Source organism: Ambystoma mexicanum, chromosome 13 (assembly GCF_040938575.1).
Source record: "Ambystoma mexicanum isolate Mex_15411 chromosome 13, UKY_AmexF1_1, whole genome shotgun sequence".
NCBI classification, from domain to species: domain Eukaryota; kingdom Metazoa; phylum Chordata; class Amphibia; order Caudata; family Ambystomatidae; genus Ambystoma; species Ambystoma mexicanum.
Window position 1 is genome coordinate 240,843,253 of NC_090938.1, and position 19,456 is coordinate 240,862,708.

At 45.6% G+C, this 19,456-nt stretch overlaps 1 protein-coding gene across 2 annotated transcripts in view; it reads right to left on the bottom strand.

Annotated features, from left to right (window-relative positions):
- Positions 1-19,456, bottom strand: part of ARHGEF40 (Rho guanine nucleotide exchange factor 40) — a 507,114-nt gene that overhangs the window by 242,029 nt on the left and 245,629 nt on the right. For both annotated transcript variants that reach the window (XM_069633711.1, XM_069633710.1), the window contains exon 5: positions 6,882-7,008. In XM_069633711.1, coding sequence (XP_069489812.1) covers positions 6,882-7,008 — 127 coding nt within the window. The remainder of the gene's footprint in view (positions 1-6,881; positions 7,009-19,456) is intronic.

Consider the following 19,456-nt stretch of genomic DNA (forward strand, 5'->3'; position numbering starts at 1 on the left):
TAACAGGTGACTTCAACCTCTTCAAAATGATGACAACCCATCATCTGCAACGGGACTCCTCTCTCTCTGATCACTTCCTCAAACACGAATAATGCAATCGAGGGGTAGGGAATGCCCTCATTTGCATAATTCTATCCTTCACTCTTAACTCTTCACCTCTTTCTATTGTCCCCTCTCCCTCTGACGACTTGCTCAAACACTTCACCATCCCCATTCCCACTTCCTCCTCACCTCCTGCTCATTCTTTAATTATCAAAAGAACATTCAACCATGACCCTATGCCCCCATCTCAACAAGCTCAAGTCCTCTCTCCTTGCCCTCTCACGCTCCCTTTCTCACCCAAGTAAACTCATCTTCTTCAAATTCAACAATGCTCTGGCTACCTCCCTTGATTGCCACTACCCTGCTTGCCCCATCGCCAACTCTCGCCCTCACCCCCAACCATGGAACTCACCTGCCAACCAATGGCTAAGGACAGCTATGAGCCTCTGCCTATGCCACGTGAGCAGAAACTGCTCTGTAACTGGTAACTGTTCTTATTATGACCTATAAAGACTCTTATTTCCCTCACTACTACACTTGAATCCACCAAATTGTCATATTATACTAACCTTATACCCGCTGTCCTCTTTCACCTCGTAAACTATCCATGACACTCCAAGCCTTGCTCTTCCCTCCCCCAACAATCACTCTCTGTCTTCACCCCTCCTCTAACATCGTCGCCCAATTCGACCTATCCATTTCCACAACTATCTTCCCTGCCTGCTATAAAATACCCTCTGAATTCCCAGACTGAATAAACCCATTGTTGATCCCAACAACCCTTCTTTCTATAGACCTGCCTCTTTTCTGCTCTATGATCCACACATGTTTCCTCTTCAATTGCACTGTAAGCTTCCTCGTGGTGCAAACATTCTGCAAGTCTGGAGTAAGCAGTTCACCGAAACTGCCCTCGCCCATGTCTCCAACTTGCTGTCAACCGGTCACCACTCTCACCGATCCTCCATCCTCATCCTACTTGTCTCTCTGCTGCCTTCGAAAAGGTAGATCATCCCTCGGTCCTTCAAACCTTCTCCTTGCACAGCATCAAGGACACTGCACTAGACTGGGGAGCTTCCAAACTGTCTAAGGTACTGTCACCGCTCCTCTTCTTCTCCACTCCAAGTGGGCATTCCCCATGCATCAGTCTGCGGAACACTCCTCTACCCTCTACATCTCTTCCCTAGGTACACCCATCCACTATTTTGTTTTTCAATATTCCCCTCTTGATAGTGACACTCAAATCTTCTTGTTTCCGTCCTTCGCCCAGGCTTCTCAATGTCGCACAGCTATCCAACACTCGTCTGCTCTATGTGCAAAACTTCTCAAAACCCGAAGTTCTCTTTCTCCCATCTTGCAATGCCAACTCCACTTTTCCATCTCCCATCTCCTTCCCCTGGGAACTCCTCTCTCCATCACCCAAGATAAACAACCTTGAAGTCCACTTTAACAGTGTCCTTAGACTCCTTTAATTCACAATACCACAGTCCGGTGCAGATAAAACCCTTATCTCTACCCTAGTACTCAGCACAGTTGACTATCACGCTTGCCTACTCCTCAGCCCCTCCACTACTCTCCCTCTCCTCTAAATGATATCCTCAACTTTGCCACAATCACCCTGTAGCGTACTCAGAACCTTCCAAGCTCTACCTATAGACACCATACTGGATGGCTCCCCATGCACAATCCTACTACTTGTCTTCAAATCTGACAATGGCCGCCCCTCCCCAGTACCTTGCCGACTGCATTTCTCTTTACTCTCCATCCTGTTCTCTGAGGTCCTCTGCTCTCCTCAACCTTTCTGTGTCCCGCCCTCCCTGTGTCTCCTCCCACTTGCCCTTTTCCTCTCTACTTGCCCCCTTCCACTGAAATTCTCACCCTTTAGCCCTAAAAACCAGCCTAACAGAGGAGTTCTTTAAAACCCAACTCAAATTCCATCTGAGTCTCCTCCCTCCCCTTGCCATCCCAACATACATCCATAACACCTGTGACACTGTATCACCCAGGAATGTAAACATGTCACTATATATTGCCTTAAGTGCTAAGGGCGAGTGTGTGTCCTGCATTATGATAAGGAATCATTGTAGTCTTACCCACTCCCACAGCTATTCATATAGACTGGCATTAGCCCTGCATGTCTATTCTGTTTATGTCTGCCCCTTGATCATGTCGCTGGTCTATGACCCTTCTTCTTCTACCTCACCATCACTGGGCTTACAACCCACAAACCACCACATGTTGTAAAGGCACCCTCGCCCTGGGACTGCCTCCATCACCTGATGCTTTCTCTTATGTATGTTTTTCCTCTTCAAAATAACATCACGATTGTCTAAGAGAATATTCTTTCTCCACCCCTGATCACCAGATCAAACTCTTCAGAATGTTCCTCAACACTGAAACCTAACTACTCAGGCTGCTTTATGCGAGCTCAGCCCACTTCGGATCTGAGCCCTTGTGGCTCAATGAGACCCTTCAAGCAGAGGGTCCAGGTCAGCACATGAGTACAGTAAGCAGAGCACTCCACCACCACTTGAATGTACTTCACTATGAAATGGAAGAACGAGGTGGCGTCCATCTTCCCAATAAGACCTGGGTATCATGCCTCCATTCACCAGGGTGGTGGTCTTGCCCTCCCCGCGTGTACCATGGGAAGGTGGAGTCGAAGTGAGGTTCATTCGCTTTGGTTCGGATACCTCTTTGGGTATGCACCTCCCCCTCTAGTTATCCTCATATGTGGAGCCAGCTGTGAGGGTTTTGAGGCGGTCGGGAGGGTCAGGGACGATGCAGACTTGTTCACTCATCTATTGTCCCTAAATCATCTAGTGTGGCACTGTAGACAATTAACACTGTTCTGTGGACACCTGAGGGAAACGTCCCAGACTAGATCCCTCGTGTCGTGTGGCTGGCCGGGTTTCCTGGAGCCCAATTTCACTGGTACCGTCTTTCCCGCAGCAAAGAGATACTCTTATTGTGCCTGTTCCCCCTCGAGTCCCTTTTCCAATGGAGAGGATAACCCCACCTCCAGGCCAGTCCTGTGGGTGGTGAGGTAAAATGGTCCTTGGGCGGGGAGCTAAATGCTGGTCTTGCAGTGACCCCTGCTTGCTGGTGAAGGGATTGCAGCTACAGCAAAAGCAACTGGAGACTCAGGGAAGCACAGCAGGGTAGTAACAAATGGTGATAACCGGGTGGTAATTTCATCACCGTTGCATTACCGCACCACCTTACTAGAGTTTTGGCAGTGAAGTGAAGGATTTTTCTCTAGCAAAAAGCTGGCGTGAAATCTGCCACCTTACTGCCAAAAAGTTCAGGAAAACGGCCGAAATTACCACCAGTGGAATTACTGCTGGTGGTAATTTGCCGAAATGCCTACGTAGTCCTATGCACAGTAAATCTGGGCGATTAAGTGGCAGTAATGGCAAATCCGTTTGGCAGTATTCCGGCAGATTCACCGCCGGAAAACTGCCAAATTCGTAATGAGGGCATCAGTATGGAGCTTTCAGAGGTGACGCCTGCTGGCCAGATGTGGACGTGCTGCTGAGGTTACTCAGCCCATAGAAAGGGCTATTCATTTGCTGCTCTTAAAGCGACACCTGTTAACCAGGTGGTGGAATGATATTGAATTAATACAACATATTGGATGGATATATATTCCAACCTTGAAGTGGCACCTGCTGGCTAGTCCTGGGAGTGCTGCTGGAGTATTATAGCCACGGGGGTGGGGGAGGGAGCTAAATAGTGCTCTTACAGTGACCCCTACTGACAATGTAGGATTCGTTGCTCACGTAAAACAGACCCTGTGATGCTTAAGCCTTAGGAGGCAATTCAAATACTGTTCTTTGAGTGACCCCTGCTGGCAAGCCATGGGAGTGCTTGTGAAGTATTACAGCCCCTGGAAGGAAAACGTTAAATATTTGTTTTACTGGATTGGGAGAGTAGATGTCATGGTTTGTATGGGTTTGGGGTCAGCCCTGATATTTTACACTACACCCCGGGCCCAGCAAGTCGTCGGAAAATAAAAACAAATGTCTCCCTTTTTAGAATAGGCTATGAAGCAAGATCTTGTTACTGCCCCTCTTTGTTAAAAGGTGACTGCAGGTTAGGGTAAAGCTGCAGGAAAAACCTTGTGTGGGGGAAGGATAGTGAAAACACAAGCAGCTCTTATTGCCGCTAGAACATTAAAGTGCTCAGAAAATAAAGAGAAAATGACAGATGACACATGTGGCAAAGTGGGGGAATGGAATAAAAAGGATAAATGAAGATAACCGTCCCTCGAGTACCCCTCTCACATCTTTCAAAGTGCGCCTACATCAGAATTAAGCCTTGTTAATACAGCCAAGTACTTCCAGGAAACGTGTAACTATGCAAAATGCGCCTGAACTGGTTGCAGTGACTCGAAAAAGCAGGAGAGAGAGAGAGAGAGAGAGAGAAAGACAGAGAGAGAGAGAGAGAGAGGGAGAGAGAGAGAGAGAGAAAGAGAGTCCAAAGGGAGAGCGATGCAGAGAGACAGATTGACACTTGGCACTGTTGGAATGAGCGAGTAGAAATAGGATGTGTTTGCAGAAAGAGAGACAGAGAGACAGAGAGAGAGAGAGAGAGAGAGAGAGAGGGGGAGAGTTTAAAAGTGGAAATAGGATGTGTTTGCAGAGAGAGAGCAAAAGAGATTGACACCTCAAACTATCAGAGTGAGAGAGTGGAAATAGGATGTGTTTGCAGAAAGAAAAAGGGCTTGACACCTGACAATATAAGAGTGAGAGAGTGTAAATAGGATGTGTTTGCAGAGCGAGTGAGACATTGATACCTCACACTATCAGAGTGATAGAGTGGAAATAGGATGGTTTGCAGAGACAAAAAGAGAGAGAGTCCTGACACTATCAGAATGAGAGAGTGGAAATAGGATGTGTTTGCAGAGACAAAGAGAGATTGACACCTGACACTATAAGAGTGAGAGAGTGGAACTAGGATGTGTTTGCCATAGCAAGAGAGACATTGACACCTGACACTATCAGAGTGAGAGAGTGGAAATGGGGTGAGTTTGAAGAGAAATAGTGAGAGACTGACACTATCAGAGTGAGAGAGTGGAAATAGGATGTGTTTGCAGAACGAAAGAGACTTTGACACCTGACACTATCAGAGTGAGAGAGTGGTACTAGGATGTGTTTGCAGAGCAAGATAGACATTGACACATGACACTTTAATAGTGAGAGAGTGAAAATAGGATGTGTTTGCAGAGCGGGAGCGGGCCTGACTCCTGACACTATGAGAGTGAGAGAGTGGAAATAGGATGTGTTTGCAGAGCGAGTGAGACATTGACACCTGACACTATCAGAGTGAGAGAGTGGAAATAGGATGTGTTTGCAGAGAGAAAGATTAACACCTGACACTATCAGAGTGATAGAGTGGAACTAGGATGTATTTCCAGAGCAAGAGAGACATTGACACATGACATTATTAGAGTGAGAGAGTGGAAATAAGATGTGCTTGCAGAGAGGGAGAGGGCTTGACACCTGACACTATTAGAGTGAGAGCGTGGAAATATTATGCGTTTGTAGAGACAGAGAGCGATTGATACCTGACACTATAAGAGTGAGAGAGTGGAAATGGGATGAGTTTGCAGAGAAATAGAGAGAGATTGACACCTGACACTATCATAGTGAGAGAGTGGAAATAAGATGTGTTTGCAGAGAGAGAGAGACCTGGCACTATCAGAGTGAGAGAGTTGAAATAGGATGTGTTTTGCAGAGCAAGAGAGACATTGACACCTGACACTATAATAGTGAGAGAGTGGAGATAGGATGTGTTTGCAGAGAGGGAGCAGGCCTGACTCCTGACACTATCAGAGTGAGAGAGTGGAAATATGTGTTTGCAGAGAGAGGGAGAGGGATTGACCCTTGACACTATACAAGTGAAAGTGGAAATGGGATGTTTTTGCAGAGCGAGAGAGACATTGACACCTGGCACTATCAGAGTGAGAGAGTGGAAATAGGATGTTTTTGTAGAGCGAGAGAGACATTGACACCTGACACTATCATGCAGCATGGAGTATTGTATTAATGCCCCTTTTCTACGCATACATGTGCTAAGTGTTTACTGCTTTTGAATGCCTTAATACAAGGTATTGATTATGCACTGGTGGACCAGAGAGATGAAAGACACTGGTATCAGTGCCCGCTAGCATTGCCACACCAAGAGCCAATATTAACTCCCAACTAACCTTTCAACCTGCTCCCCTAACTCCTATCACATCACTCCATGCATCACAACACTGAAACACAGAAGACCAATCACCCTTGGCCTCTACAAGCATCGACTCGGCTGGATCACCACATAAACCCACACTTGATACCAAACACACCTGCTCTAGAGTCTGCACCGGCCTGGACTCATTGGACAACACGCCTCCAAAACCTGCAGAATCGTTTCCTCACAGGCAGCCGGGTTTCTTTAGATCTGGCTGCATCAGCATTGCAGGAAAAGATACCTTGCTTTGCTCCCTAGTCTATGACTACTGACTACCCATCCCAACCACCTTCAGCTCTACCCATATCCTGCAGGTCCCCAAACACCAAGAGAACATGGAAATCACACTAAAAATACAGAAGTAGTATATTATGTTCATTTCGAAATATAATTTCATAAACAATAAACAAACACATATATTTTTCATTGTTCAGCCATTAATGTCCTTTTACTGTCTCTAATGAATTGGCTTTACAAAACTGTCTTGGCTTTTGGTTTGGAAAAACCGGTCACCATGGTGATTCATTAATGACTTTCAGAAAAACAGTCAAGGACAGACACCAAGCAACACCACGGCGCCATGCATATTTGCGCCTCTCTGGTACCTGAGGAGGGAGCGCAGGTGTGTCAGGGCGTTGACGAGGTCTCGCTGGTCGCACAGGGAGTGGTACCCCGAGTCCGGCATCTGGGGAGCGACGATGAGCAGGGCACTGCCATTCAGGGCCACGCCGCCTGCAGGCAGAGAAGCAGATGTCAGTCATTCACACAGTGAGAGTGGGGACGTCTGGCAAGGAAGAGCTGGCAGGGTTGCAGATATCCAAGACGTGTCGCAGTCTATGAGGGGTGCCTCACAAAGAAGGCAGCCTCAGACTGCATGCCCAAAGACTTCAAGAAAGCTTAACATGAGATGCCACCTAGGACATATGTAAGAGAAATATGTACCTACATGGGTGGGGGAGGGTTCTACTGTGTCATGACATACTGTTTAGCGTTCTGGACATGAGATGCATGTTCCACCATGTACATCTATAAACAGCTACAGCACCACATGGAATATACTAGTAACCTCATTAATTAATTCATATTTGAGTACAGACTTAATATCGGAGACCAGTCTCTAAGTGCAGGACCAGGATTTGAACCTGTGCAGCTGTGCGTTGACTTGCTTCCAAGGCAAAAGCGTTGCCCCTGAGCTATCCTTCCAGGCCAACATCAGGTCCAGTTAGGATTTAGGTCAAAGGGAGGAACCAAATGTCAACTCTGGCAACATCTAAAGACAGTGGCTACTCTGATGTCGGAACTGTTGAGACTGGGGGCTAGCTAGCCTTTTGGCTGTAGCTCCTGACATTCTATGCAGGCCTACAATCGAAAGGCCAGGGGCTATAGCCCCCTTAGCCCCTCCCCCCAGCAATACCTCTGTCTAAAGATCAGCACTAATGCCGATATTCCAAGAGCCTTCATTCTCCTTCTCTTAGACAACTACTCCACTAGCCACGACTAGTGACAAAAAGACTGACCTAAGCGGGGCTGGACCAGCTGACCACCCATGTGCCAACTTTTGATGATCTTCCCCACAACATGACTTGCGGTGCCCCGCAGGCACTCTGCCACTCATCTCACCTCTTCACATGTGCACGACACCTCTCATTACTATTATCATTGGCAATTTATATAGCGCTTTATGCCAACTTCCTTCAGCTTCTAAACACGGGACTGGTAATCAAACCCATGTTGTGTTGCACCATCCTTTACCCAACATGAGTGTGCTGCCCCAGGGCTAGCCACACAGCTTAAACATAAGCATCATTGTAATTAGTTAAGTAGGACATACCTCCGACAACTATGCAGATGACAAAATAAGTCCATACTCAACAAACCACCAACTGTGCCATAGCCAGAAGGTTAGGCTACGTTTACTTGATATTTGAAGAGCGGAGCTGCCATGAATGTAGCCTTCATACGGGCCACATCACGAGTTGGGTGTTGTCCTGGCTGTAATACCGCCCAACTGTAGTAGTGTTAGCGCAAACCATTCCAGTGCGGGTTGGGCGTTAACAGTAAATCCCCATTCCCTAATGGGTCCATTGGACCCAATGGGGAATTTTTTGGTGCAAATACTGTGCGCTAATACAGCTGGTGGTAATTACGCTGAAAACGGCACTACATGGGATTTTCACCTCCAGAATAAAGCTGGAGGTAAAACAGCCCATTTAGCGCCCAACTCATGACAGGGCCAGCCCTTAATTCTGCGGTAATACCATTACCTCTGCATTTAAGGGCGACAGTCCAACTCCTGATGAGGCCCTAAATCTCAACTCGAACCAAACAAGCATAATGAGCACCCAACTAAGACATGGTACTCCATGAATATTTCTTGGTCACAAAAGATGGGAGATTGGGCCAGCCCAGCATGAATGTTAAAAAAATATAGGGTTGTTTTTTTTTTTTAACTCAAGACTTTTACGAGCAGTTAACTTATCTTGGAACCACAACTCAAAGCACTGGTCAGAAACGGGTTCTTCCACCTAAGATCAATCCGATGCATCATGCAACATCTGTTTAACCCACACACAGCCCTCAAGGTCATCATGCTTGTATATTCAATATTGGGCTGAGCCCGGGGGCCCGGGTTCTTAACCCTGAATTTGTTAATGCAGTAAGTATTTCATGGCCCCAAAAAAAGAAAGATAAAAAGGAAGTGATGGGGTGTCCCCAATGCAATAAAGGGAGCCAGAGGCCAGAGCACTGGTCCAATATGAAAGGAGGGGAGGAGAAAGGAAGTGGTAGTCACAGACTGCAGTGCTGCAAACACCCCAATCCCATGCCAACAGCCTGAGCATGTTCTTTCTAGACTTTCTCATGAGCCGCCTCCAGAGAGCACAACAGGCAGGATCTAGATTCATACGAAGACCCTCTGGAAAGACACTGACCTCCGACCCAATGCAGGACCCAATTAAGAGCCCTCTGCAATGCACACTGAGCCTGTCACGGCAGGGGCCCAGAAGGAACTCTGAAGCTATTCATTCCATAGAGCCCTGGTAAGATGCTATAACTCAATGAGGCAGCCTTAGTACAACAGGAAATACCCAGGAGATGCCACCTTTGCATTTATGGTCACTGACCACTGGAACACCATGCCTAGGAAGCTTTCTACACAGGACCACCTGACCTTCTGGAAACTCTTGAAACATGACACTTGGACAAGAGACATTGCCACATGCCCATGTAGTACCTATTTTCCTGCCCTTACCCTGAGACAGAGAGCACCCATTCCTGTCCTAGTTCAGGGACAGTCCCAATGGATACCACTATCCCCAGGCCCGATGGGTAGGGAGTGCTGTTGCATCTGCCAAATAAAATCGCTGTTAACAGGAGATGGGCTACACCCCGAGTTCTTAGATTACCAATGGACATGGACACCAGAGTGAATTTTATAGGGGAGCCCTTATTATTTATTTTAAAAAATGTATCCTTTTAATAGCTTTATCTTTTCTATTTCCTAGAAAACCCATGGTGTGAGCACCAACTAAATGGGGACCTGCTATGTCATCTCACCCATCCTTGGAGGGGTGTCAGCTTAGAGTGAGTCTGACGCAACAGACCCCTTACCCAACCTCAGGGACCACTGTTCAAGGAGTGTGAGGCCAGAGGATGACCTCTGTGGGTGGTCCCATATAGCTAGACGGCCTCAGGCAGGCTGCCACACTATCCCCCTACCTCACGCCATGGTTCCTCCCCAATACTCCCTTTTTATCTATTCGCTACAACAACCTAAACCTACTGGCCCAGGGCCACAGTGATTGTCAGCCCACCCGTGGCAAGCAGCTCGGTCCCCTTCCTCACTCTTTGGAGGGCTCCTCATGTGGCGCCTGTGCCTCGATGCCTGGGGCAGCTCGAGGCAGCGGCCCCCAGCTTAAGTCTTTTTCTCCTCTGTTTTCTTTTTCTTCTCTCTCTCTTTCTGTCCTTTTCTGACTGTCTTTTTCTAACGGTTCCTTTTTTTAAAACTCTTTAGATTCTTATCTGCCCTGCCCAGTACATTCTTGGGCAGGGGAGTTCTATTCCTTTTGCTTTCTTTCTTGAACATTCCATCCTGCCCCATTGTGGGCTGGAGGATTTTATCCACACCACACAGACAAACACGCATGCTCAGACACTTCGAGCCAAGGTTAAACTAGACTAAAAGTAGAATTCAAGTTAAATCTTCGAGAAATAAGTGAAAAGAATATTTTCTGCTCCGTTTGTTACAGTGATCCACATTATGACATAAGCAAAGGAATGTCCTGTCGCTACAAGTGATCGCAGATTACGCCAAAGTAAGCAAGTGGGTGCCTTCCATGCACTGCGTGTTCATAACAGATTCCAGTGGACAACTAGCAATAGACATGCCGTACCATAAGTAACCTTCTTTCACGAGCCAGCTCATTGTCCATATTCCCTCATTACACTAAGACCAACTTAGCAGCAGCTACACACGCATACACACTCTACAGTGTGCCAGCCACTTCAACATTCCCAGCTTCTAAGCTTACAAGCAGGAACCTCAACACCTTGCAGAGCACTCCGCCACAGTACAGCCCTCCAGAAAATGGTTGCCAGCCAAACACCTGACCACCACCCTTCCCACAACCTACCCAACCCCTTATCCTGTCCCTGCGCACCGAGAACCGTATTACCACACTGGGGAAAGTTGCATCAACCCAACAGGTCTGGCATCTTGCTTCACCGTCTCCCACCTGCCTCTCATTCTCTCTAACAAGGCCAGGCGCCAAAGACTGCCTGGAGGGCAGAGGTCATGCTACCCAAGACCCAGTTACATTATATTACATTACTGAGAGAGGCCGTCTGGTCCTCTGTCAATCAATGAATTCACCTTTATTTCGGTCAAAAGGCCATGACAGCACTGCATGCATAAATAAATACATAGGTACAAAGAATCATATGACATACAGTATAAATAGTGTTATCAAATAAAAAGGGGAGTGTAGCCCCCCAAAGGTTGAATATTCAAATTGTTATAACATCTATTCATCTCGCTCATAGCAGATAGTTATTTGTTAACAACCCCATACATTTATACCAGTACTAATATAACAAAGATTATTTCAACACCCTCAACTTGGGGAATTCAGTATGATTCAAGAATCATGTGAAGTGAAGCACGTTGTCACATTTCAAGTTATTGCAGTCGCATTTCTTTTAATGCCACTAGCTCTCCTTCGCCGTGCGTGGTAAATCAAGTGGCACACTGCAAAAACCACATCTGGGTGCACATTGCTCTTGCCCAGTATTCTATTTCTCACGCCATGGTCCTCCAGACATGCCAACACGTTTCTCCTTCTGATATGTACATAAACAGGACAGGAGAGTTCAAAATGGCGGACAGTTTCCACACAATCTAGACAAAAGGGGCCTTTATCTGAAAGTTCTTGCTTCCACTGAACAGTGAAACCGGCTAGTGGTAGAATTCCTAGTCTACATGTTAGCATGAAGGGTCGAGCATATGTGTTTACTCTTCTATGCCATATCCATGCTTCATGATCAAATACAGTAGCCCTGACAAATGTTTCATGCAATCATCCAGTTTCTTTGCTAATATCGACTCCTGGTTTTGTTTGCATAATCCTCTTTTAGTTACGGCTGTGATGTTTGCTGGATTTAGCCCGAGATTTCCCATATTAAGGCATTTAAGCCACACCTTTACAATGGCGAAAGCAAGGCAAGTCAGCCCCGCCCGCCCCCTGTGCAGCCCATAACATCTAGAATGACTTCTCTGCATTTACTCAAGCTGTCATTTGTCAAAATGAGCAGCAAGTACATCAATGGGTTTAGAGCAAAACGCTCCCCAATGGTCATCCAACCCAATTCGAGGTGAAGATATGCACTAAGAGTGTTCGATGAAAGTCTAAAGATTTTTTTGTATCCTTTTATTCTCAGTCGTGGTAAGCTTTGTCGATATATTATTTTTGTTATTATTTAATATGTGTAGGGTGCAACACGCCGGCAGGCGTCAGTGTGCACAAGTGGAGAGAGCAGAAACAGGGGGGAAGCAAAGAGGTCAGACCGGAAATCCAACAGGAGGGCAAAGTACAAACCTAGTCTTAGAGTTTCAGTGCTTTCTAAAAGCTAATAAGACTGGGAATGTCACTGACAGAAGAAGGAAGGGAATTCCACAGTGTGGGGGCATAGACTTGAAAACAAGTGCCACAGAGGTTTTTAACTTGTGCCTGGGTATGGCCAATTTGCTAGTCCCATTGGAGTCGAGGGTACGTTGAGCAGTGGCCTTTGCTAATCTGTTGGTTAGATACCGTGGTACCCTGTCAGCAAGGCACTTGTGGGTGAGGGAAAGTATTTATGCTGAATTCGATGACATGATCCCCTGGGCTTAGATCACACATAGCTCTATCGGCCCCATTCTGGGCTGTTTTATGTATTTTAAGATTGCTTTTGGAATTGCCGGCCAATAGGGTGTTACAATAGTAAAGCCGTGAATTCACTAGAACAGTCGCCTAGGATGAAAGATGCTTGGAGGATAATCAGGCTTGATCTGTCTGAGGAGTTTATTCACATACACGCAGGAGGCTTTAACTTGTACTACATGTTGTTTCATTCAATTCCCAGTGTTTTTACAGTGGAGCTTACCGGGATAGTACAGCTAAAGATTGTGAAGCAACCGTATTTAGGATTGAGCTTTTTTAGTCGCTGACTAATGCCGACAATCATCAACTCCGTTTTTCTTTATTCAACGCAATTGAGTTGGCGGTCATCCAACCCTGTATCAAGTTGTACGTTTTATCGATAAGGGTAGACTCAGAGTCGTAATCACCAGAAATCTTGAAGACGAGCTTTGTATCGCCAGCGTAGTTGGTATATCTCACGCCAACGGTATACAGCAAGTCGAACAGGGGACGGGTGTATACATTAAACAGAGAGGGCGAAAGGCAACTGCCCTGTGGGACTCCATATGAAAGATACTCTGTAAGAGCCTGGAAGCCACACATGACGACTCTAGCCCCTCTGGGGCCAAGAAACGAAGCAAAGCAGGCAGTGGTAGACTCAGAGCAGTTTAGCAGTTTACCTAACCTCTCTAAGAATGGTCAACCAAATTGTAAGCAGCAGAAAGATCTAATAGCATGAGAATTGCAATCCTGCCGCCATTGATGATTTCTGCAAAGGTAGTTCTCAAGTCCAGCATGGCCGTCTCTGTGCCGTGCATGGTGCAAAAACCAGATTGTCGGGTGCTAAGGAGGCTCTTTCTTTCGATATATTCCAGAAGCTGTAAGTATGCAACCTTATCAAGGATTTTAAGGAGAAAAGGAACATTTGTGATGAGACGATAATTGCCAAAAACCTCAAGATCCTGGGTAGCTTTTTTAAGAACTGGAGTAATCCACACGTCCTTTAAATTCTGTGGAACAAATGACCTAGCAATGGATGAGTTTACAATGTTGGTAATGAGGGGGGCAAGGCAGCGAATAGAGTCCTTAATAATCATTGCAGGGCATGTATCGGCGACACATACAGTCAGTTTAAGCACTCTCACAATATTGATAAGGTAATCTTGGGTAAGTGTGTTCAGGGTGAATTCCAGTGGGATACCACTCATGTTGTTTGTTGAGATCTCATTGCTATGGTGACAACCAGTATTGTTGGGTTGGTCAAGGAATCCTCTTTTGATAACAGTCTGGTGGTACTTGATTTTAATGGAGAATCCATCTTCAATTGCCGGGCACCAAGAATCACTAGCAGAGACAGTTTTGGCGGTGCTTTTTTTACTATCTAGTTCTAGGATGTTAAATAATTCTTTTTTTTATCTGATTTGGCCTTAGTTATCCTACCTTCACAATTTCGCTTTTTTTGCCGATAAAATTGCCTTTTTATAATCTGCGACCGCCAAACGATACGTAGAGAGTGAGTTAGGACAGGGATTCTTCCTCTAATGCCTCTCGGAAGATCTTTTGAGTTTTCTGTATTTGATGATGTCAGTGGAAAACCATGATCCACCCTTTACTTCAGTTTTTACCTTCCTTCTGGTGACCGGGGCTAGCTTGTTAATTGCTAGAGATGTGTGATGTTGAAGTAGAAGGTTAGTTCCATTGGAAAAAGGAGGGCATAGAAGAAGGGGGGTGACCAGGTCAGAGAAGGCTGTAATCGTAAGTCTTTTGAGGTTTCTGGTTTGGATTTCTATTCGAGGTTGTAGACACATCTTTTTATAGGGGTGGTAAGAGTAAGGTCAAAGAGAATTAGATGGTGATCGGTCTAGGGACTAGGGACAGGGTGTGATGTTAGGAGACTCGATGTGGAGATTGTGGGTAACTATTTCAGGATATGTCCCTTATTGCGTGTGGGATATTTAATAAATTGGTTCATCCCTAATATCTGAAGAGAAGTAGCAACATAATCAATGCTATCATCTTCGCATCGGTTAAAGTCTCCCAATACTAGGGAGTGGGCAGTCGGCTTAGTAATGTTCCGAAGTAAGGTAAGAAGCTGCTCTTCAAATGAATGCATACTTGAAGGGGGTGGTAAATAATCACAATATTGACTGTAGTGTTATCATCTATCCCTAATTTTATGGATAGATGTTTACAGTTATCTAATGTGCTGGTTTGGATGGGGTAGATTTGAAGGAAGTCCCTTAGAATGAAAGTTGACTCCTCCACCCCTTCCCTCATTGTGGTCAGATCTGATCATTTTGTAGGCTGGGGGGGTTGAAATCAAAGCTGCAAGATTAGTGTACGTAATAAGCGAGGTTTGATTAAGACAGATGATGTCAAGAGTGTTGGTTATCAAGAGGTCAGCTACTTCAAGTGAATGTTTCACAATACACCGGGTGTTAAACAGTGGCATTTTTAACTGTTTTTTAGTAGTTAAAATGTCTCTGGCAGAAACATGAGGATAAGCGTCGCGATCTGAAGGATTGGCATCTGCGTGTAAAACTCTGGGGCAGGGACAAGGTATTGTGTCCTTCCTCGTTGCAGATTGCCGGTTCAGCAAGATCTGTCAAATCTGCTATGATCGAATAGGTTGTTTTCGTAGAAGTGGCATGAGAACTAATTTTGCTATTGTTCATCAGACTATCAGATATGGGCTCACTGGTGGTGGGGAGAGGAAAGAAGCAGCATAGCGTTTATGGCGATCTAATATCTCAGTGAAGCTTGACGATGCGCGTCGGACATTGCTGGTAGGCAAGTGTGCTAACAGCTTGCTTCTGGCGATTTCTATAGCATGAAGTGGGTAAATGGTATGGGACAGAGCAGAGAAGCCTTCAAGAGGATAAAGAAAAGAGATTAGAGATCACTTACTAATTAGCACTAATATCACACACCACCACAGGCCGGCTTGTTGCTGTCGCACCTGGTGGCAAAGAAAAACGTGCATACACTACAATTACACTGGGAGTTGTAGTTCGCACAGGCACAATATAGTAAGCCTAGATGTGCTTTTAAACAAATTCAATTCTTAGGCTAAAAAAGCATGGTAACATCATACTTGCCAACCCTACAGATTTAGGCAGTAGGCTACTGCTTTTTAAGCAGTCCTACTGCCTACAGATTTGGGAGACAGATCCTACGGCTTTTTACAGTGGCGAGTAATGACTTTAAGGCAGGCTGGTAAGTGATTACTTTGATTGGGCTCAGACCAATCCACTGACCTGATGGCTACATGACTCCGCCCTGCACTCTTGTCGGGACAGACTTAGGTGAACCACCAGTGAAGGCAAGTGGCATAGCATAACACCATCACACAGCATCTGCCTATCAGACTGAGGGGGGTATCAGTCTCCATGTTGTTCAGTGTTCAACTTGCACTGCGGGAATACATATGTATTGCCCAGCTGCTTCTACAAAGCATTGGCAAGCATTGCCTACCAGCTCTGTGTGATTACCTTCTGTGAAGTTAGGTAATTGAATTTGGTGTTAAGTTAACATTCAGAATTATATATTTTTAACATTTGAACATCTTTCCATGTTGTGCTGTTTGATGGGTTGTGTATTTTAGAATGCTTCAACGGTGCCAACAGTGTATGTTTTTTTATTTTCCTGTGATGCCATTGTTATGCAAATTATTATTTTTGAAACTTGAAAAATCCTACATCTTTTTAGTCACAGAATGTTGGCAAGTATGTAACATTAATCGCAACACTTCAATCAAGGGCCAAAACTGCACAATATAAAATTTTTAAAACAAGGTAAGATATGACGCAGTGCGGGGACGCACAATAAAAGTTCAAAAAGCTGGAAGTTAGAAGGAGAAAGGAACTTCCTTATTACCAGCACAGATCGGCTGGTTGCTGTCACGCTGGCGCAGTCGCGCCTGGTGACAAAGAAAAACGCATGTGGACTACAATTCCGCTGGGAGTTGTAGTTCGCACGGGCACAATATAGTAAACCAAGATGTGTTTTTAAACAAATTCAATTTTAAGCATGCTAAAAAAAGTGGCACAATTATTTCAAACAAATATCTGCACAGATTTTAAACAATGCACATTTAATACCTAAAAGTGCAACACTTCAATCATAGGCCAATACTACACAATATACAATTATTATAACAAGGTAAGATTTAACGCAGTGCGGGGACGTACAATAAAAGTTTAGAAAGCTATATAGTGGCCCCAAATCTCTGCACCATAGAGTGACCCCGCTATTGCCTGTGCTCTATGGATATCTAATACAGGAGACAGGACTTTACTTTTATAAATATTGGAAAATCTCAAGATCCCCGTACATCTTTAACCCAGGATCAGGTTACACTTTTGCAGCTGGGAATCCCAGTCGTTTTTATGGCAAATCCTTTACTTCTTCAACACCTTCTCACCCTATTGATGTTTTCAGGGGCCCACAGTGGTTTATCCTTTTCCCACAATGCAGGATCTTTGTTTTTGCACAGTTGCTTTCCAGCCCATTCTCTAGGCAAACATGTTCAAACTTATTTTTAACTTTAGTAACCTTGTTGGGGTACAAGAGATTAAAAGAACATTGGGCCTCATTACACGGAAGGCGGTAATCCAGGGTGCTATTAGCACCCTGGACCATGCCGGTAAATTACCGGCACCGCCTTGGCGGAAAGGGGATTTACCGCCCCATTCCAAGGTTGGAGGGGCGGTAAATCCCCTTTCCGCCATTGCTCTTCCCCATTCCCATTTCTGCCCCATAGGGCTCTATGGGAATGGGGAAGGCACTAATTACGGCACCGCAATTTTGCGGTGCCGTAATTAGCTCCGAGGTCCCTTAGCGGGTTGGTACTTAACGCCTGCAAGAAGCAGGCGTTAATTCCTCCAACCCGCAAAGGGACCTCGTAGTACGGCGGTAAGGGTTAACGGTCACCGTTGCCATTAACGGTGACCGTTAACCCTTACCGCCGTCCGTGTAATGAGGCCCATTGTCTGCAAACATCAGAATCCCTACCTTTTCTCAATCCAGAGTGGGGGTGTCAGCGTTGGCTACCACCGAACCACTGGGACCATTGACAACCCCATCAAAAAAAGGGAAAAAAAGTGTTGGGGTCAGGGCGCATCCCTGTCTTACCCCATCACATTACAATCCTGGGAGAGGGCTTCCGGTCCTGATGTCATGGCATCGCACATACTGACTACATGAGTGAGGTACAAGGGGCAGCACATGCCACTCAAAAACAGTATTTATTTATTTATTTATTATTTTTTTTTTTTACATTTGTAAAGCGCACAAAGCAGCCCTTGGGCATTGTAGCGCTGTTGCAGGTACAAAAGTAAACTTGGCTTAGTTACAAGGCAAACATGAAAGTAGTGCGAAAAGACATAGGACAGGTGGTTTGTGGATACTGAAAACCAAGGAAACAGTGGTGGTTCATGGTTACATTGAACCTTTACAACAGTGACAGGGAGGAGAGAACAGCAGACAAGAGTACAGCAGACAACGGCCGACTCAGCACCTTACCAGGCGATGGGGCACTGAGGTTATAGGATGAGAGGCCGTCCATTCTGAAGAGGTGAACAGGCTAATTGAAAAGAGTGGTTTTGAAGGCTTTCCCGAAAGCTGTGAGGGAAGTCTATATTCCTGAGGGTGACAGGGAGAGCTTTCCAGAGATTGGTCGCAAGGAAAGGAAAGCTGGCACCCCAGCTTTGGCCCTTTTTACTGTGGGGATGATCAACAGGTTGGTGTACTTGGTTCTTTTGGGACTGGGAGAATGGTTCCTGCCAATTTTGTCAGAGACGTAGGATGGGGTTGTGAGCGAAAGGCATCTATGTGTTATGGAAAGGGTTTTAAGGGTGATGCGCTCTTTGACAAGAAGCCAGTGGGCCTCGTGCCTGGCCTGGGTGATATGTTCTCCATTAGAAATGTTTAGTGCAGCCCTAAGAGCATTGTTTTGAACAACTTGAAGTCAGTGTAGATTATTGGAGGATGTACCGGCAAAGAGTATATTGCAATAATTGAGTTTGGCCGCAATGGTGGCTCTAGCTATTGATAGGGAATTTTGTTTAGAGAGGTAAGGCTTGACTGAATTAATCAGTTTCGTTGTAAAAGCTGCAGAGGAGGCAATAGAGCTGAACTGGCGTTTCACGGAGAGTGTGGAGTCAAGGTAGACACCCAGAGTCTTTACTAATGAGGAAACAGAGATTATTGAATTGTCTACCCTGAAGGTGCTGTATTTTTTATCCGGTTTACTGAGAATTTCGCTCGGGCCAACAATAAGGATTTCTGTTTTGTCCCCATTGAGGCAAAGCCCGTTTGCTGCCATCCAAGTGTGGATGGTGGAGTAAACCAAATGCAGTGTCAGGGCATCTTGTTTGTACCAACCAGATAGAGGAAGGAGGACCTGCGTATCGTCAGCATAGTTTGTGTAAACTATGCCAGAGGCGACTAGTTTGTCAAAAAAGCTGCTTGGTGAACAAGTTGTAAAGAGTAGGTGACATGCACGAGCCTTGGGGGACACCACAGTGGATGGCAGTGGGAGTTGCACAAGCCTGTTCCGAGAATACTTTCATAGCTCTCCCTTCTAGGAATGAGGTGACCCACGAAGTGGCTTGGGTTGAGAATTGAGCTGACTTAGTGAGGTGGCTGCAGAGGATCTTATGGTCAACGAGATCGAACACTGCAGATAGGTCAAGAAGAAAGAGAAGTGCGGGTTTGCCATCATCCATTATCTCAGCCAGTTGGTTTTTTAAATCCAGTAGGGCTGTTTTCGTCTCATGACCCAG